This window comes from Pelecanus crispus, chromosome 5 (assembly GCF_030463565.1).
Source record: "Pelecanus crispus isolate bPelCri1 chromosome 5, bPelCri1.pri, whole genome shotgun sequence".
Lineage (NCBI taxonomy): Eukaryota > Metazoa > Chordata > Aves > Pelecaniformes > Pelecanidae > Pelecanus > Pelecanus crispus.
Genome location: NC_134647.1, coordinates 67,349,208 through 67,370,869, shown reverse-complemented (window position 1 = coordinate 67,370,869; position 21,662 = coordinate 67,349,208). Strand labels below are relative to the sequence as shown.

The window sequence follows — 21,662 nt, the reverse complement described above, 5'->3', positions numbered from 1 at the left end:
GCTAACAGAATAGTGGACGCTTCATACATATTTACAGTTTCACACCAAAATCTTCAGTCTTGTTCTGGCCTGTTAAGGTAAGAGGCGAACTAGTGGCATGAAGTTATTTTCTGCAAGCATATTCATGGTATATTACACATTACATTGTATGCAGTACTTAAAAAGAGGAAATAAACATATTTAATTATCTGCAATATTTATAAACTTACTCTAGCCCAGTAGCGAAAAGCCAAAACCAAGGGAATAAGGACAGGCTCCAGTTTACCAAGTGCAGCCAGCAGGTCAGTTGTAAGGCAAGCCACATCATTTCTAGCACTTACTTTACATGTCAAACCACTGCAATTACAAATGTAAAACAGATAGAAAGAGTTATTGCATTGTATATACAGATGATGCTTGGGGCAGGGAGGAGGTGGGGCATCACATCCACCATAATAAAAACATGCATCAGTGTCTCCCTATGTAAGAACCTGAACTTTTTAAACAAAAGCTACAGAACATAATCACATTTTCTTTACTATTAACTCATCAGCTGGATCTAGAACTTACAGAAGTTCATTACATTTATAAAAATATAAAAGAGCATTAAGAATTTGCTCTAAGCTCTGCCATTACTTAATTGTGCAATCTTACCACAACTCAAACTCCATGTATATCTTCCACATAACAAACAAACAAATAAAACCTCCAGTCCTGCTGCATATTAAGAGTTGGTAAGCCCACAAAACAGCTGCTCTAAAAACTTTGTTTGCTTCTCAGAATAATTATTTCTATTCTCTTAGTACTTACAAGGCATTTGCATAATCTACAAACACAGGAAAAGATATGCCCACCTTTGCTGCATTTACTTTCCCAGAGTTTCAATCACATACCTCTAGCCAGTCAAAGCAACGTGGACATCACACAGCAACCATGCTTCATTTTGGAGGTTGCTACTTCTTAGAAATTTGCTGAAATTGTCAGACGGTATGTCCTTACTGGTAATGTGTATCTTATAAATGTTTTTAAAGCCTTGGATTAAACTGCTGGCAGAAATTTTAACTATTAACTGAAACCCACTTCACTTTTCCCCTATTTAACTAAAAGTGGAACCGGTATTTTCAGACTCCTACAACTAACGAGCTCTTATGAGGCACAAAAACAAAGCTAAGCTTTCTTTTTAGATTGTATTTTTGTGTATGAGCAATTCCCCTTTAACACGAATGTTAGCTAAATGTTACATTAATACTTCTTATCAGGAGTGCAGGCAAGTAGCTGCTATGAACAAGCATAGTAGAAATTGTATCTCATTGAAAGTCCTTGTCAATGACGTATACCTTTTAACATCTTTGCAAAAGACAACAGGAACTTTGGCATGGAAATCTGACTCCACATCTGAGTAGACAGCTAAGCAAGGGAAAAAAAAAAAACAAACAAACAAACAACATGATGTATGAAAGTCTTCTACCGTTTTCCCAATTGTGTCTTTAAAACTATTACATTTATACCATGCTTTTACGGAACAACTCAAATTAAGTGCAGCATAGCTAACCAGTAAGCAATATTTTGTGGTTAGTTTTGATGCTCACCACCAGTATCACACAGCCAGCAGGGGGGGGAAAAAAAAAAAAAAAAAAAATCCTTGTCAGGAAACTGGGCTGGTATCTCTCCTAGAACCTTTTGGTCTTTACAACATTTGAAAGACACAAGGTTAAATCTCTGACAAACCATCAGGACAGTCTGAGAACCACTTATGGAGCTGACCTATCAAAATTTTCTGAAGGATCAAAAATGCAATGCTACTTGTGTCACTTGGTTTAATACGTGCAGATTACGGGGTTAGATGACCTGCTCTCAGAACAAGGAGGCTACAAGTTTCAGAAGTCTTGTAATAGTTCTCACTGATGTTTACATGCAAGTGGGAAATGGCTTTTGGGTTTCCTGCTTAGAATTTCTCCTACAAAGTTAAATACTTTTTGACCTGGTATCTAACACTATTACCAGCAGTAGTAATGTTAATTAAATAGAAATGAAATACAACTAAAACTCACCACTGTTCTTCAGGATTTCAAGCACTTGTATCAGAACATCTGGTTGACTCATCTAAAATGGCAAAAGTAGAGCAGGTTACATTATTCAGACTAACCTATTTTATTTTACACTTGATTTTAAACTACTAAGGTTGCACAACTACTAACAGTATGTTCTTCCACAAAAGTGAAATCATGTGCCAGTATTAATGAAAGTTAACTGTATCTGTCTGCACCATGAAAACAGGTACTAGTAAACATATTAGCCAGCTTTTAGCTTACAGCTTTTTTAGTTAATACTTCTGTTCTAGTTCCGTATTAACAGACTCCATAAAGTTAAAACAAAATCCTTGCCATATATTCAACAATTTCAACGTCAACATATGCCACTAGAAATACACAACAATAAGGAATTTAATGTCAGTACTTTCCCAAGGGTTGTAATTTTAAAATGTGTTTTCTTTACTCCCCAGAAATCACCTTAAGTGTGTTTCAAAGGTAAGGTGTAAATAGTTCAAAGAAAAGCTAAATATTAGCACCACCTTTGAGCCTTTATGAAAAAGTGACATGGTACGCTCCACATGTAACTGTGTGAAAAAAACCCTCAATTTTGCTTCCTAACTGCAGTATCATTTCAAAATACAATGTGTAAGTATGTAACCAAAACAGGTATCTTGAATTCCACTGTAACACATACAGTCAAAAAAAGAGCAAGTTCAGCAGCTGTGCCACTAACAAGAATGTGCTGCTAGTATCACATACTAAATATGAACCAACAACTTCAATGTTTAAAGGCAAGTTATACTGCTCTGCAGGAATTCTGTACCACAGTAAACTGTAAACTGGGATGTGACATCTACTTGCAAGTGACTAAAACATAAAAGGAAAATTGTCACTTTTAGCCCCACAATTAAGGCGGGAGGGGAATGAAGACCTGCAAGATTTTACTGTCTGAATCACGAGCACATGAACGCACACTTATCCAGAGCCAACTCTTTTCATATTGCTTCAATGTTTACTCAAAAAATTTTAAAAAAGGCTAGCATAGGATTGTCCAAAAAACCAGAATTAAAGTTATCTAATAAGCAATGAAAACTTTATCCACTGGATTCACAGCACACCTGACACCAAATCAAAGATTCTATGCTTTGTGCTATTCTAACACTGTATGCCCCAACAGAAGATGAAGGCAATGGCATAGAAATAAATGTTGATGGCCTTGATTTAAAAAACAGTCTTAGATAATACAAGATAATATCTACACACCTTAGGAGGGAATTTGATATCAATGTTAATATCGCTGGTCTTAAAAGCAAATCTAGTTAAACAGGAGCCATACATCCTCAGTGAACAGTCTGGAGGAGAGAGAAACATAATTACTTAACAGCTAGTAAATAAACCTTTAATGAATGATGCACACCTTGCTTTAGATACAGTACGTCCCAAGTGGTACTCCCAGATTAATGAATATTGAACCACTTTCTCACTCCTGTGAAGGCTAGTCATTTCCATAACACAGCATCACAGGAAAAGGGATAATTCAAATAGTGTAACTGCCAAATGTCAAAAGTTTTTCCAGCTGTTTTAAAGTATTTTTGCAACGCAGCTTTAGTTTTGTTTGTTCTTAATATAAAATTAAATATAAAATAGTAGTTACTGTCACGATCTCAGCGCAGGATTTTATTTAACAGCTTTTGTTAACTACAGCTTGATTCCACTGCAGCGGTTAGCCAATTATAAAATTCTTTGTTGCCTCATACACTTTTGTCCATAAAAAAATTTTATATGTGCTACAATCTCTTAATTACATTAACAGGTTCCTATGCACAATTAATTATGAAACATGCATATAAAATGTAAATTCATTATAGTCCAAGACACAAAATACAGTATCCATTTAGTAAGTGGTTTTAAATACAGTTCCATACCTGCAAAGACATACAACAGATCTAAACTAATTAGAAAGTAACTATTCAGTAATAATATCATGAGAAATGGCATTCCACTCTATAAACAGTAATTTATCCCACTTCATGATATAATTTTTGTAAATGAAAACTCTCATGTCACATACATATATTAGGGCTCTGATATATTTATGTCAGCTGAAAATTAAGACTATTCTCATCCCTTCCAAATCCAACACCCTGCTCAAGCAGGCTCACCTAGAGCAGGTTGCCCAGAACCGTGTCCAGCTGGGTTTTGAAAATCTCCAAGGATGGAGAGTCCACAACCTCTCTAGGCAACCTGTGCCAGTGTTCAACCAGCCTCACAGTGAAGAGGGTTGTTCTTGTATTTTTCCTTAGTACCTTTGTTTGTGTTCTGACCAAACTCTCTCAAACACAACAAAATAATTCTTAAGAGAGAAAATAAATCTTATACATGCACAGCTTCAAACAACCGTTTCTCTGTTTTTCACTACTTAGAAACTAGCCCTCTTAAAAGGAATTTCTCTATGGTAAGTAAGTAAATAAATAAATAATACATTGTAATTACTTCCAATGGCTTTTCATAGTAGTAGGAATTTTTGTATAGTTCTAATGCAAGCTCAAGACAAAATCATGCCAAAACATCCCATGTTTTCTACACTGTGCATGAATTAATTTTTCCCTAATTTACCATTTTGGAAAACACATTCAGTAAAACACAGTGGGCTTTGAAAACGGGAATAACAAATCGTCATTTACTACTTCCCCTCCACTACTACTACATCTCCACATCAGCTCATCAGTCCAAACAGGTCAGCCAGCTAAGTAACACTAACGCAGTAGTTTTCACAAGCATTTATGTAAAAGTAATAATTTCCTTTGCTTTGTCTTATGCTAATATACTACCAGTGGAAAACTCAACAGTGTGTCAGAACCGGTCTGCACTAGGAGCCACATATAGCAGTATCATAGAGCAAACAGATTAGCAAACCTCCACCCTACAAGCCTGTGTTCTATTCAGCACCTTAGTTTAAGCATGTATTTAATATAGCTCCTAAAACTAAAACTGATTGTCCTGCAGCAAACAAACAAAATCTTTCTTACCACTGTATTTTTATAGAGCAAAGGGAAGGTATTTCTAAAATAAAAGGACAGTATAGAATATCAAGCCAGTTTCAATATGGATGAAATGAAAAGTTTGAAAACTTATTTTTTGTCAATGAGATTAATACTTTCTTCTGTTCAGACTCACTGAAAAATGTTGTTAACCTAATTTCAACATTACTGTAGCTCCAAAAATCTGCTCTCAAACTTCCACTGTATTAACTATAGGAGATGATAGCAAATCAATGGAAAGAAGCAAATGTCAAAGACTATTTCATTGTTATATTACCGATATTATTTTATTTTCCAACAGTTGTATAAATTGGATTTGAATGGTTAACATGTCCTACTGAAGTAACATACTGTGCTTCTGAAGTGGGAGGAAGGGGAAGACTACCATTCAACTTATCCAGACAGACTTATATCCAGAAAATTTTTACATACGTCATTAATGCACTGAACTTTATGGACCCACTGAAGCAAAAAAAAATGGGACTAAGCATTTAACCTACTCAGACTTCTTTTCGCTACATTATTCTTATCTTTAATCAACATAAAGCACTCAATCAAGAAAAAGGCAGATGAGGTATGACATTTATATGTGGTTAAGTAAATGTAATAATTTGACCTATTTAAGACAATTCTAGAGACTTTGGGAAGCTATAGTCGATTCCAAAGTACACCTCTCCTCATTTTAGGACCTGTTAACCATAAATATACATGAAAAGAAATACCTGTTAAACAACAACCATTGTTGATTTTAATGACTCGTTTTAATGAACAGTTACTGATTAGCACCTGCAGATATTTCAGATAACAATTAAGCACTGAAAATGTCTCATATGCTTACCAAAATCACTCATAGCTGAGGTCTACTTTGTTTGTTCCTAAAACTATGCTTTAAAAAAAAAATTGCCTCATGCAAGTTCTACCTGCCCTGAAAGATGTTATGAACAACTGAAGGACTGGTAGGAAAAAAATACATTTCAAACTCCTTCTCATTTTCCATTCCTGCTACATTTACATTAGCCGAATCAAGTGCACTTGGGGAAAACAAAATCTCTACTGCCACAGCCACAGATATTCAGTAATGCTACGTAAGGTATAGGTGGAAAGGTTTGTAGGACTGGAGTCTGAGGGAGATCCTCAGTGCTGAGGCTTTAAACACTCCAATCTTCATAAGAAATCATCACTTTAAAGAGGACCAACAGCTTCAATAAACACATACCAGAAAGAAGCAAAAATAAGCACAATCATATTTTCCTCTTTTTGTAGGTTTGTTAGCTCCTTTTAAATCAACTGCCAGTCTCTATTAAAATGGCTGTATATATTAATATTGTATAACATAAAGATAATTTAACCCCAAATGCATTAATTCACCATTAATGAAGGTATCAAAATCTGTGTAAAAATAAAGAAGAAGAAAAATTTTCACCTAAAGAACATAGAGAATACCATGAATACCTGGTAAAGGCTGTTGAATAATTTTCTCCATCTCGTTTACAATTTCTTGACGAATTCTGAAGTCATCATCTGATATGCCTTGTTCATTTGCTGCCTCAATGAGTGTAAAACTCAGAGCAGCCAACTGTGCAGAAGAGGGGGGTGGGAGGGCACGCAGCTCATTTTCTTCTTGTTTTTCCTGAATAATTGTTGGATGATAAAAGTAAAAACTGGTATTTTAAGAGAAAAAGGTTATCTCATACTATTGCATGCTATTAGAACATACTGTTTGCTGTTTGTGTTCTTCTATTTACATGGTGTCCTGCCCAAACACTTTCAAAGGTAGGAACTCTGCCCGGCCTGACTGGCAAATGTACTAGTGTGGCTCACAGAAATGACAGTAGATGCTCAGTGTCTAAAAGAGAACATGTTATTTCACAGCTGGCAACTGGGGAGGAAATTTGCTGTGTTACATTCCTGAACCACATTTTCTGACAGTTCTGAAACAGAATTCACCCAAGGAGATGAAAAGCTGTAATTGTTCCTACATAATAAAAGTAACTGAGCTGAGAAAGTTTTTCCAGTCACACAGATTTTTTCAGAGTGGATTGTACTTGAAGGAAAGATATCAGAGGCAGAAAAAGTATTCCTAGCTCCAAGAAATGTTGATAACTTGAGTCCCACTGCTGCCTCAACAGCTGGTGCCAGAAAGTGCTATTTTTAGTGCATCAAATTATAATCGGTTTAATCCAACAGCAAGAAATATGTCAGATGCATCAAGTCATCTGGGAGTAAGTACAACAATCACTTGTTTCATGAAACTAAATGAAATCTGTGACTGACAAAAGAAATAAGTACTAACCAGAAAATAATTATGCACTAAGAAAACACAGTCAAGTATGAAAATGTTTGGTTAGTTCTAGGCTGCATCTCTCAACTCTTCTGTTCTTATTTGAACAAATTAAGCGTAAGAAAGAATATGTGCATTTTTAAAGGGCTGTGGGTTTTTTTAAGGTCACTGCTTTAGGGTTTTTCTTGAGTGGGGAAGCCACAGCTGCTGCTAAGCTTTTTGATAGTCATGTATCTTACAGTCAGAGATGTAAATAGGTGTCTTCTATGAAGTAACATTTAAACAGTTACATACCTCTTATCACTGTACTGTGGCACACAAAACTATTTGAAGACCAGTGTTAAAAAATGAAACCGCTCCCTGTCCTCTAGCATTTCCATTCAGTGGTAAGGAAACCTCATTCCTCAATTCTTATCTCCATGCCCAGAAGAAAAGCATGGTGCAAAACTGTTTCCATATCAAACATGGGGCTGGTTTGTTGCAGGCTTTTTTTTTATCCCGTGATGCAATTTAGCAGACAGCAAGAGAACTAGAATCCTTTATAAATAATAGCTGAACATAATACAAAAATGTTATTTTCTGAGATGTAACGGATTTATGGCATTCAGAGTTTTTCAGGTGATGGCTTGCATATATGATAGAATTAGAGCATTAATTACAAATAGAAGTATGGCAAGAAATACATGGAAATAGGAGTAATTGACTGAATTTTGGGGAATGTTTGTAGGAGGAGTAATTTTAACTATCTGAATCACAAAACCCTACATACTTGGGAATTTGTAGCTCTTCATCAGCATTTACAAAAATGGGTTGGCAAGATCATCTGTGCACCATTTACTGAATTTCATGCATCTAACAGTTCTTTAAAGCAAAGCAAACAGTAACACCATGGTATCTGACAAGGAAACTGTTTTTCTCTTTGAAAACCTTAGAACTGTTTTTCATATTTAACATGTACATAAACCCAGGGAGATAATGAGTGACTCAGGAACTGCTGAATCCCTCCCTACTTTAACTCCTTTTTTTTGGTCTAGACACAGTATCCCTTCCGCTTACCCATCACAGAAAGGATGTAGATAAAAATCTCACAAGTCAGACAAAAGAGAAAAAACAGAAAACCCCAACATCCCCAACCCCACCTCCAGCCCCTGGAGGTCTTGCTACCAACAGTATTATTTTTGGAAGAAACAGGAAAAAACTAAGTATGTTTCTCACCTAAGTTACCTTGCCTTCTGTTACTAAAAGTATGATGAACTGCCCACTACTCAGAGACACTAATTCAGAAGCAATGACCAAAAATGTTCTTTCCTCTCTGCCTGGACAGATCATCAAGCCCTTCCTCTCTCAAACAGAAAACAAGTACAGAAATTTGTGGATCTCTGCTCAGCACACAAACTTTCACCTAAATGAAGATGACCAAAGAAAACATACCACATAACAAAAAAAAAAAAAAAAAATATTTTTGTTAAAAAAAAAGAAAGAAAAAAAACAGTCAAAATTTTATTTGTTAACTTACCATTATATTTTTCTTATGACGTTTTTCTTTAATATGCTTGTGAGCTCCCTGGATATTTTCAATGTGAACTAAGCAGAGCTTGCATAGATACTGACAGTTGGTGTATTCTGGGGAGCGCTGAGGAAAAATGGCCATAGATTAAAAGAAAATGTTTCTGCCAATAGTGTCTGAAAAACTCAATTCTTTGAATAATGAATTGTATTTAACAATTATGTAACACTTGTAATGTCAAGGTGCTTTGCAAACATTAAGTAATCCTCAAAAAACACAGTGGAAATGGATTTTTACCCATATGACAAGTGGGAAAAGCAAGGAAAGGAAGTGAGATGACTTGAATATTACATGTCTCAGTAAATTTTAGTGAGGCAAGATTAAGATTGAAGAGTTTATACCTCTTAAGGCTGACCTAAAGGCCAGTAAGCCATTCCCTTCTCAGCTCAAGCTTTTAATAACTACAGATTTATTAAATCTTAGCATCTATCCTTCTTTCTCTCATGAGAAAATGGGAAGTATTCATCACATTATCTACTATACATGTTATGACAGATGGTGGTGTTGTTTGGCTAGCATATTCACAGCATAATGTGCAAGTACTGCATTTTTTGTTCTATTAAACAGGGTGCGGCTGGCCAAGGAGGAAGATAGCCTGTTTCTGACTTACTAATGACTATATTCTGGATAAGGTGGGATCCTCTGAGAAGGGGTAGGATTATTCCATTTTGATGAATAATTTGGGATGCTCAGAATTGGAGAAACATGCAGAACAAGCATCTTTTTGTACAGATAGGCTGGGAGAGATGGAGTACACAAATGGAGAGCTGCCACCTGGGAGACCCCTGAGAGTCTGCAAGAAGCAGGCTCAGGAGATGATGGGGAGGAATCACTATTTTCCTAGGGTCTGAGAGGGGAAACTGGGAAGTTTATTCAACCAGGAAACCTCCAAGAACTACTAGACTAAAAGGCAGAAAGGACCACCTCTGCAAAGATATGGGGTTGTTCGCAAATACCCCACTTTAACCTGTCTCATCCTGCAGTTATATTTTCTTGCTCTAATAAAACACAGCTATAGAGATTGGAAACCTTTTGATATGCTCACTGCAAAGACAAAAAAGCCCCAACAAAAAGCTTTTGTTTTCCTTCACACTTGTTAGCATTTTTCCAATAACCGCTATCAGTTATAACTGGGAGAGAAAAAACCCTACTCAGCATTTTCATCCTAATTGTAATACATCTATATTTACTAAAACTGAAAAGTATACTGAAAACACCAGATGTTTAAACAGTGACGTACCAATGAATGAACAGAGAACACCATTTTAAGACACTAAGGTGGCCTACAGATCAGTTAAACAAATTTGACTTACTATACAGAAACCTAAACCACTGCTAAATTTGGGCAAGTTTTTCCACTTACTGAGTTTGATTTTTGCTTTTGGGAAAAAAAAAATAAAAGGTCTGATACCCTCCAACTGCAGAGTAAATACAAATTTAAAATAACATGGCCATTATGCTTTTATTGCTAATTCTCTTCATCCTTATTTTCTATGAGACAGATACCTAGTAAGATGAAATTAAACATCCATTTGGAAAACAACTTATAGACAGTTACACTTGGCTAGCTCGGAAGATTCAAATATTTGATACCTGATGATTGAAGTAGACCAAAAATATTTTACCACTTTTCTAAAACTGAATGAATAGAAGCAATAATCATTAAAAAAAAACCCCTGGGTATTTTCTTTACAATACTGATCTGCAGTATTATGTCAACAGATGTTGCCAGAAAAGTTGAATCATGTAACACCTTTTATTTTGCCTTCATTGCAAAGCCTTTTTTAATTATCTAGTTATGCTTAACACCAATGAAAGGGGCAAGAACTCAAAACAGCAAGACAAAAAAAAATACAGACTACTTCGTGAGTCGAGACAGAAACACCCAAACAAACCAGGCCTCATGAAATTTGTGCTTGGACATTCAGGGAGCTAATCCATCTCAGAGCCAGTTGTATTTTAAAGAACTTACAGAGAATGGGAAGGTTCCAGATCACTAGGAAAAAGAACTTAAGAATATCTTTAAAAGGCTAAAGAGGATAAGCCAAAGAATTAGAGACCATTCAGAATTAGCATCCAGAAAAATACTGTAATATTTAGTAATGTATTATTATTTAGTAATTAAATTATTAATAGGCACATAGGAAAAAAACAGGTCATAGATGACAAACTGATCTGCTATAAACAAATTCCAGTAAATCAATTTTGGGGTTGCTTTTTTAAAGATAAAATCATAGGGCTTGAAGAAGCAGCAGCAGATGTTGTATCTTGAATTTTATAAAGTCTTTGTCACTTGTGATAGTATCAGTCTCAAAAGGAGACCATAAATATTATCTACATAAAGAACAGCAAAGCGGGAGCAAAAGTGCTCAGAAAATTGTCCTCAGAGCACACAAACGCACACTGGTTCACCACCAGTCTAAAAGCATGTGCCAAGTATTTTTCAACAGGGGTCTTTCTGGGGTCAGAAACATTCATATTTTTGTTGAAGACTTAGGAAATGCAACAGAGGGTGCGCTGACTACAAATGTGGAAGATACCAAGTTGGAAGAGGTTATAGAAGATGTAAGATGACAAAAATTCAGTGATCAGAACAAATTAGAGAAATTGAATAAATAAGCTGCAATTAAATAATATCAAAGCAAAGTACCATTCCTCCTTAGGTATTAGCAACTGCAACAATACTGGGCTGGAAACACCTGAACGGGCAATTCTTAAGAAAAGGATATGGGGATCATTGCTGGTCAAACAACACGCCAACATCCTACTGCTGTTAAAAAAACCCAGAGATCCTAAACATAAATGCTATATTTCAGACAGATGAAGTCAGCTTTCCTCTTTATATGCAAGACCTCAGCTGAAATTGCATGTCCAATTTTGGATATGTTACATGGTGGATGCCTACAGAAAAGCAACAAGAATGAACCAGTAACTAAAAAACACTTGAGACCGAAGAACAAAGAGCGAATCTAAAGAAGGTAAGACTGCAGGAATGGTAATGATCTTCAAATGTGTAGAAAGCTGATGAAAAAAATAATAAACTTATGTTTATTTTCCTAGGACAACATACGAGGGATTAAAATGCCTCAAGAGACCCTTACATTAGACATTAAGAAAAACTTCTGGGTTACCTATACTGACTTTGAAATTTGTTTCGCTGGAGATAATATTAAGAACAGTTTAGACTAACATTTTTAAGGAGTCACCTTCAATATAGGCGACCTGGACTGGTGGAAGGATAATATACTGAAGATAGGGCTAGGTTCCTTTCAATCCTGTATTCTGAGTTTCCAGGTAACCCAACTTTCTAGAAAATGTTAGGTAAGTAACGGAACTGTAAACCTTTAGGTGTGCAGAATTAAAAAATGCTGTTCTACAAAGGCTACATGTGCCACAAAAGGAACGCTAAGTTTCCAATCCGTATCATCCGCCACAATGCATGACTAGTCAACTACTAGGGATAATACCTTAGATCACTAAAGTGATTCATTATAAAGAAGAATGAAACAGAGGCAACAGGCTCTAGTAGAAATACCACCCAACCAGAAATATGGTGATGATAATGAAAGAAGACACCCATTTTCTTTTTTATCTGATAAATAACTCAACCTACTTTTTCAAGTCGGGAGATATAATCTCTTTCCAGACGTTCTTCAGCTTGTTTCAATCCTAGTTGCTGTTCAGCTGTCAGATTAGATTCATCAATAACAGCGGTGTTTTCCAAATAATCAGCTTCCAAAGTATGTTCTTTAGTTGATTCAGAATTCTTTATTTTACCTAGAAAAAGAAATAGTTATTTTCTTCAGAGTAACTTAAGGAGAGGAAAAGTGAAAGTTACAATACAGAGCAGTTAAGAGCATCTCACTAAGGAGCTGGACATAAATTAGAGCTACGTTCCAGTTTTTTGTCCAACAGCTGACCAAAATCACCTTAGACGTTAGAATCTTTCCAGTAGGTTAACCAGTATTTTGGAGAGACTTCAGAGACTAGTCTGCTACTAAGAGTGGTATCAAAAAGAAGAAAAAAAAAATGGAAAAATGGTAGATTCATTTTGTGTTTCAGTCATAACTTCACAGTTGCTATCAAGTTCTTCAAGGCAAGAAAAGGTGTTTTTTTGTTACACAGAACAGAGTATGCGAGATCCCGATGGTCAGAAGCATCCCAATGGTATGATAACAGAAATAAGAAATATTAGGCTTAAATTTTTTTTACACAATACATTTTGTTAAGGAAACAGTAACAGAACTGCCTTAAAAGACATTCACCCAAATGATCTTACAGAGCCAGTCATCAGGCATTTCAACCTCTCAATTTAGAAGGCTGCTGGAGTTACATCTGAACACACTGTGACACCTTGCCGCCCACGGCCAGCAACAACAGAGCTCTGGAACGCTGCTACTCACAAACATGCAGGTCAACTCCGAAAGGCCAGTTCCTCCAGATGCCTATGAATTGATCATAGTCCACTACCCTGTACAAACATCTACATGTTAACTACTCCAGTAGTTTTTTACATCAGCAAAAGTGAAGGTTATTTGTGTTTTGGGTTTTTTCCTTTTTTTCTTTCCTTTCAAATGAGATGTGTGTCCCCAGACTAGCTAGGAATCAAAACTGAGCAAGTTTTCAAGTCCTGGTTTCTCAGTGACAGATGGTCCCTACAGTACATGATGGTGGTCTACAAGAACTGACTGATCACAGGATCCTGCCATTTCAACTTGGTTTTCCTGTTAAATTTTAAGATAGCTAAAAAACCATGCACTTTAATATTTTCCTAGTATTTCCATACAAGCAACTGCTGTAGCTGTTGCAATAGTGGGAAATATTTCAAATAGGTCATCTGCACTGGCACGCTGTCTTAAAACAGCATTTTTATTAGAAAAAAATGCATTCTGAAAAAGCGTGACAAATCCTGAACTAAGGAGTTAACCTGAAGTGAGACAAAGCCTGATCCATGTATTTAATTCCGAAATTGAAAAATATGTCTAAGAATTGAACACTTATAAGGGTTAACCACTGATGGATGGTATGGATTCCAGAGCTCCCTAAATCAAAAAGCCATCTGCCAAAACATATTTTAAACATTTTTAGTAACAAAAAGAGCACAACAATCATAGAAAAAAAGGTAAATACTTTCCCCCTACCTATAAAAAAAAAAACTTTTCTAGAAGATTTTTCCCCTGATCTTTCTGAAAAGCAGTAATAGCTGGCATTTCCATAAGTGGCAATGATATTATGAAGGGTTCCCCTCTCCCAAGACACTATATTCACAAAATTGCCTGAAACCCACACACACTAAGTATCTTGCAAAGATGTTTATTTCTTAGGCATGAAAAAAAAGGACAGCTATTATCATAATCTCTTATGCTCTAAGTAATACGCCTGTATTAATAGTATGTTCTCTCCAAATGCAATCAGCAACTTAACTATATGTGAAAAAAATATGCAAATAGAAACATTTCAAAGCCCATTTCAGATTGTTAATAATTTTACCAGAAGAAAATTTAATAAAGCAGTGTTGAATAATACTCACTGGAGTCATCAGGCTTATGTTCCATTTTTCTTTGATCTGAAGCAGTCTTACCAGGATCACCAGTCTGATCAACACCAGTCTTCAAAGTATGAACTCCCAGTGGGTTTTCCAACACCAATTTCCCTTTCTGTGTAGCTGTTAAACTTTCCATAGTGACCCCATTCCCTGAAACATGGGAGCCTGGAAAGTTTTCTCCCACTGGTTGAGCTTTTGTCTGTTTCAGGTTTTCCACTGCTGGTGATAAATTAGAAAATTTTTTTGCCTTTCCATGACTTCGATCCTGAACATTTGACCCCAGATCTCTAGTTCCAGCAATACAACTATTTACTCTGCATGATTTATTTTCTCCTTGTTTTTCAGAACAAACATCATTTTGTTTACTTTTTTTGCTGCTATTCCCACTTGGAGAACTTCTTCCCACATCCTTCACAGATTTGTCATTTCTATTATGTTTATAATTTTGATTATTTGTAACTTTGACTGCTTTGCCTTCCTCAGAGACAAGACGGACAGACTTCCTTGGGTCATGATTTCCATTCTTCGAGCTCTTGGCCTCTTCCATTATAGTGAAGACCTGCTTCTCCTGTCTCTTGAGACCACTTGAAGTGCAATTCTTCAGCAATTTGCAGTTGATTTTAAATCCACTGTGCAGGCAAGGATCGTAGCTGATTGTCTACTGAAGAAATAATGATAGACATTTTTAAACTGAAGGAAAAATTTCAAAGCTGTATGTAGACAACACATTAAAATAAACCTCTCTAAAGAACAGTGCAACTACAAATTATTACAGGAAGCATGTTGCCCCCACAGGCATCAGTGAATTTTCATAATACATTCCATATTAAAGTAAAACTCCTGAAAATTTTTATCACCTTGCCTTCTATTTAAAAGAAGAGGGGATATGAAGAGATGAAAAATGGCATAACATGGTAAAAAACACTTAGTGATAAACCTGCCAACAGCTTGCTTTTTTCTTTCCTTCCTATTTTTGGCTTTCTGAAAAAAACAAGAACCAAGATGTCTGCAACTACACTGGAAAAAAAAAAGAAAAAAATTAAACACATCTAAAAAAATACCACACAATAAACACACAGACCAAATTAGCTACTAGAGAAAACTAATTCATTTTCCAGCAAGCAAGCTCCGTTATATTAACTGATCTTTTTAAAAAAAGTATTTAGAGACATAGCTCAAAGTATTAATAATAAACCTGACCTACCACCTGTATGCACAGATACTTAAGGATATTTCTGACACATACAATTCTCACATAAGTTAACTGCCATCAATTAAATAAGATTTTGCTTAGCCAAAAACCCCACAAATAGTAAATATTTTGTTTAACTGCAGATTAACTTTATTTATCTAAGCCTCAGTCCTTTAGGTGGTGTATCATCCGAGCTTTATGTTTCAGGCAACTCAAAGATTGTTTTTCCAATGGGAAGCTAAGCATGAATAAGTGGGTCTGTTTGTAAGGAAATACTCTTACTAATATAGAAAACAGAGGGGGAATCTGTAACAAGAACTTTGATTTCTTCTTTAAATAACCTTGAGATAGCAATAGAAAAAATTATAAGAATGAAGTATTAGGCATAGAAGAAAACAGGTTTTATAAAATTGTAGCAAGATATGGAGTTTGGAGTTTCTCTCTTTCCTGTCCAGCTACATATTTGGTAGGTAAAAGCATGATCCATGGAAATTTCTGGGTTTTAGAGAACCCATCAAAATAAATAGCTTATCATTTAGTGAAGGAAAGGAATAATAGAAAAGTCAATGAATTACAACTATTAGAAGTATCACAATGGACTTTTGTACTTAAATAATAAGAACCAGAAGGAAGGATCAGATTAAAATGTCTGGTTAAAAAAACCCTTTCTGAATATTATCAGTATAAAAGACAGTAAATTTTTTTTTCAGGCTACATAGTGTCATTACTACCTCTCACTTTAAAGAGATACAAATCAGAAAATACTTCAGGACATAAAGCACATACTAAAAATAGTTATCTTAAGCCTCTGTTGATGTAATTGAAAATAAATATTATCTTTCAAAAATTAAATCAAACAAACAAAACCGACAAGAATTTTTATGACATTAATGTTAGCATTGCAGTCTTTTTTCAAGTTTTGTATTTTACTAAGGAAAAAAAAAAAAATCTGTATTCCTAAATTCATTCCAACAGCTAAGTATTTTATCTCACACATACATTTAGTTAATATTGCAACTACTTTCTATTAAACACTGATTACACCTGGCTCTTACTTCTAGTCCAAAAGTCAAAGACCAAATATCTGAAAGATTGAATAGTATTTGCCTTTGTAGTCGGCCTTTCCCATAGCAATTCTTACTAGCTTGGCAGCAAGAACTACTGCCCACCTGTACTAGCGCTGCTCGAGCCTCAGTGTGATAAGAAGAGCCCAGGGTCCTCGCAGGTTGGCTAAATTATTCTGGTACAGCTCCATAGACTGGTGAGATATTATAGCTACGTACAGGATGTGGCTATCTTTAAACCGTACTCTACTGTGATTTTTTTAATGTAACTAAAAGGGAAAGGAGAGTAGGATTTTTCAAATTCTAAACTATTCCTTATGTTTTAGTCACTCAACCTGAAAAGGGGGGAAAAAACCCAGAACAACAGAAACAACCCCACACACATCAGTTCCACTTTCATTCCTGGTTCATTTCTGACATCCACGTCACCCTTCAACTCCAGACCGGAGCACACGGAGGCCACACTTCCACATTCACTGGAAAGCAGCGTAGGTCGGCACCAACTCCACCACCAGCAGTAACACCCTTTCTCCAACACCAGCTACTTACTCCCACTCCTCGAGCTGCTCCCTTCCTTGTGCAGCTCTGCAGCAAACAAAACCGGAAAACCAATCCAGCTTAACATAAAGCTGGCACAAGGGAGGAGGAGGAGCAGGAGCTGGTAATAACAAACAACTAGTAGGGTGGGGACAACTTGTCTTGGCACCACTTCCAGCTTAAAGCTACCATGCAACTCTGGCATTGGCGGAAAAGTGGGGCTTTATTTTGCTCTGCTTTTTGTAAGTGTCAAATTGTTAGATTCATGTATTGCAAGAAGGTTTAAAAAAATTCCACAAAAATTCTACTGTAGGCTCAAATGATTCTATCTCATCCATTCAACAAACTACACAGTTATATATTCAAAGAGAATATATTAGCTTTAATCACATGTACAAATGTGACTGGAAAAAACAACTGAGGAAACTGCTAATAAAAACTATCTTTATAACCCAGCTAATAAATTGAGTACTGTGATAACGTTACATATTAATAGAGTGAGTGTAATTAAATGCAAGTAGTTAAGGTTAAAAAGCACAGATATATTCTTTATTCCTGAGAAACAGGAATAAAGATAGGTCATGAAATTTCCTAAGACAAGAATATTTTGTGTACACGCACACAAAAAAAAGCTCCACAATGAAATTCAGAATCTGAAATGCTGTGTACTTTGGGATTTTTTTTTGCTTTTTTCTTTTGCTCTTTAATACTGAAATGTTTAGCAAACAAAAAAAATCTAAACTGCTGTAACACACTCAATAGTTACCACGTTAGCCATCTCACAAAGAACTGCAAAGTAAACAACGCAATGAAACTTAACATGAAAAACAAAAAAAAGAGACCACTACTAAACCCAAGACAGTCTCAAAAAGATCTTTCCTCCTCTGTCAGATATCAACCATCTACATGTGAGAGAAGGCAGCGAGGGAAATGGGAGGAGGTAAAGGAGTGCCTCCGAAAAGAGCAACATGGCTGGAAACAAAACACTAGAGTGGAGTGAATCAGTGCTGAGGTGGCATCTTTCTAGAAACCTGGATGGCATCTTATTCACAAGCTCAGGCTCATACCAAATTGCCAGACCTGGAATCAAAGAATAATTTTCTTCCAGGCAGGCTGGCAATAAACCCAGAGTTTTTCACCTGCATCTGCAAAGCAGGGTATGATTAACCTGTTGGAATCATTTCGGCATATTTCATTTATCTAATATCTGGTGTTACAGGGGACTCTGTTTCCCCTGCTTTCTGAAAGTACAGTACCAGTTACTCCTCTGAAATCTAGCTCAACTCCTGGCTCTTTGTAGAAAGATAATCTGGCTGAAATACAGCAGCTTGAGGTCAGACAAGATACCATGCGATGTCAAACGTTAGAAAATTATTAAGCCTATACATACTTACAACAATCAAATTAAAAATGTTTAAAATCAGCTTCAATTTCACTACTGTAGAATTCATTTTAGACTCACGAAATGAAGGAATGAGATTGTTTCGCTTTCATTTTTGCCAGTTTCTTTTGTTTCCTGCTTCTCTCAGACGAGCATTAGAAAATTCTACATTTGAATTGCAAAAACCCTTACACTTACTTCCAAACAGGAGAAAAACCCCAAAACTTTCAAGAAGATACTTCTACCCATTTGCCCTTCCTCTCAATTTGTTCAACTGTATTTAACTCCTTCAAAAGCATATATTTTCAGTCAGACTTTGCCATAGCAGGGCCTCTTCAAAGATGAAGACGAAGTTAAACTGTGAGCTCTTGCATTCTCAGTTGCTCTTTTGCAAAGCATTTCTTTTTTAATCGTTTCATTAGCAGCAGAACTGAATATACCTGGTTTCCTATACATTCATTTTGTGCTCCTCTGACACACGCTTGACCACAGCCCATTGGGCAAGTGGAGGAGACGTGCTGTAGCTGAAGGAACATACACACTGGCTGGTTCTTAGCTACTCCCTAAGAGGAAATGCAACTTCCTCCTGCTTTCCACTCAGCAGAGACCCCTCCTCTACTGAGGCATGATTTTTGCGGAAGACATACAGAAACTCAACAATCTTTTGACATTACTTCACACACGTTCTAAAATTTGGTCCCAACTGGCTGAAATGTCCAAAAGTGACAAGAGTGTAAAAGAGCAACTAAAGGGAAAGAGAACAGTCTCATAAGTTTTGTTTCCCCAGGGAGTACCCGATTAAATATAAACAGCGAAAGCACTACAAACATAATTGTTATCACCCTCTTCCTATAAAGCACTCCCTCCTTTGAGATAGAGAGACCTGCTTTTATCTGTCCCATTATGATTGTCCCTTAAGCTCAAATCTCCCCAGCCAGCCTTCCAACAGTAAGTGGGGTGATTAACCTCAGTCCCCTCTGCCCGATTACCAATATAGCCCAGCTGAACTTCCTCAACAAAAATAAAAAGGAAATTCAGCAAACAAAGGTTACAGCCACAGACAGGAACAAAAGGAAAGGTTGTCTTCTGCACTCTGCTCAGACTACAGCCCAGGTAATGTCTACAGACAGCCCTCCCTGGGGGGCTGTCTCTCTTCTGGACTGTTTACAGCCTTAGGCCCATTTTTGTGGTTGAAGAACTTCTACAAATCATTCAAGGTTCTCCCATGTTCTACACCAATAGTTTAAAAAAAGTTATCACACATTTATGTTTGTTTTATGATGAACTAGACATAACTTAGTACAAACTATTATCAATCCTTGATGTTTTTCCAAACTACTTAAAACTAAAACTATCAGAGATTACTGGCCACCAAAGCACCTCAGGCTCCACCAGCAATATACCCATCAGTATTCATAGTAATAAATGTAAGTGCTATACAGTGTTTCAGATCTTCCTGTTTCTACAGGCTATAGAATTTAGGCTAGTAAGAATAATACTACCAAAATCTATCTAGAAGGAAGCCAGTGCAGTGCACACAAAATTTAACGCACAGAACAGAGATGCAACAGAACTAGGACTCTGGGCTTAGTGAAGATACGTAACTCAGTAGGAAGCTCTGATGTTCTTTTTACAATGTGGAGGATTGACAACTTCTAAGGAGTTATCATTAGATAAACAAGTATATATATAAAACTGTAACAGGATTATATCTGAATTACAAAAGTACTGCTGAGTAACGGAAGTAACAGGAAAGGCTTTGCTTGATACAAAGCTTACCAACACATGTAGGTGCAAGTAACCTACAATTAAACTATGAAATGAGCAGGATATGCTGGATACAAGATCCGTACAAGATGTGCTTGTTACAGATTATTCTCTCTTTGCATTGACACCTGCTGTCTTTTCTACAACACGTTATGACTCACTGAGAAGGTAGGAAAGAGGCACGTCACCAAACGCCAAGAACTACCACTTTCTGAACCTACTAACGCTGATGACTCCCATTCCAAACTTGGGAAAGCCATCCTCTCTCAGTCACACCACCTGCGTAACTAAGTTACAATGGCTTCCCTTACCTCTGTATTTCATATAAAGATTCCTAATGCTTTAGTACATTTTGATTCTGATTCTAGGTTTTACTGTAATAGTCCTTTAAACATTTCACAATCAACTTAAACAAGCACTGAAGCCAGAAGAGGGGTACCACCTGCCTCAAATGTTGCTGTATGCTGTAACCAGATCAGGAAACTGATCCAAGGTAGCTCTAACTTTAAAAACAAACACACACAACATTTGTACCAATGCAGGTGAGGAGGCTGGAAAAACACAGTACAGCACTGCATATATTTAAAGCCTTTCAGAGGCTAAACTAGGTTCCAGAGGCCTGAACGGATCATGAAACTGGCTTAAACGGGCAGCTATGCATTTAAACTCAATTTATCCATCTTATTCTTAAACCTCCATTTATACTTGGCGCTTATGCTAAATGAAAACACAGCAGTATGTATCTGTGGCATAGAAGTTTATCTGGATCTTGCATTTAAGCAATAGTTATCCCTTTACCCGAACTGATCCTTGAGGAAGGGACAGCCTTTGAACTACCTCATACCAGTCACAAACTAGTTCACAAACTACAGCTAAAGCAAATGGATCTTCTACCAGTATCCTTACATCTGCTTTACCAGCATCCAGCACTTTCACTACTGAAAGAAATATGCTGAAAACTTCAGAAAAGTTGTCAAGAACACATCCATATAGTTGGCACACAGACTGAGTCACAACAGTTTGTAACACAAAACTGAATCCAAACTCCAAAGTCAAGCTTTGCTGACACCAAAAACTAAAATCTGGAAGTTACTTCTTGCTGGAAATATTATTTCATACATCAACAGAAATAAAAAAATAAAATCTAAGAACATCGGATAATTTTTTTTCCAAAGATTTGCTAAAACATCAGAACCAAAATTACAAACCACGGATACAGTATGAGTACATATACATGTATGCATGCATCTCTGGTAAAAAAAAAAAAAGTAAAAA

General features: G+C 36.3%; 1 protein-coding gene across 7 annotated transcripts in view; it reads right to left on the bottom strand.

Annotated features, from left to right (window-relative positions):
- The window catches only part of TUT4 (terminal uridylyl transferase 4), a 49,402-nt gene that overhangs the window by 25,718 nt on the left and 2,022 nt on the right, over positions 1–21,662 (bottom strand). For 3 of the 7 annotated variants that reach the window (XM_075711511.1, XM_075711517.1, XM_075711515.1), the window contains exons 2-9: positions 14,432–15,104; positions 12,515–12,678; positions 8,851–8,967; positions 6,506–6,683; positions 3,276–3,364; positions 2,031–2,082; positions 1,317–1,386; positions 210–336 (exon numbers count right to left, since the gene is read on the bottom strand). In XM_075711511.1, the coding sequence (XP_075567626.1) occupies positions 210–336; positions 1,317–1,386; positions 2,031–2,082; positions 3,276–3,364; positions 6,506–6,683; positions 8,851–8,967; positions 12,515–12,678; positions 14,432–14,993 (1,359 nt within the window). In that variant the 5' untranslated portion in view covers positions 14,994–15,104. Of the gene's footprint in view, positions 1–209; positions 337–1,316; positions 1,387–2,030; positions 2,083–3,275; positions 3,365–6,505; positions 6,684–8,850; positions 8,968–12,514; positions 12,679–14,431; positions 15,108–15,303; positions 15,324–17,251; positions 17,268–21,662 lie in introns of those variants that run through there. The other 4 variants (XM_075711513.1, XM_075711514.1, XM_075711512.1 and 1 more) reach the window with 4 other exon arrangements.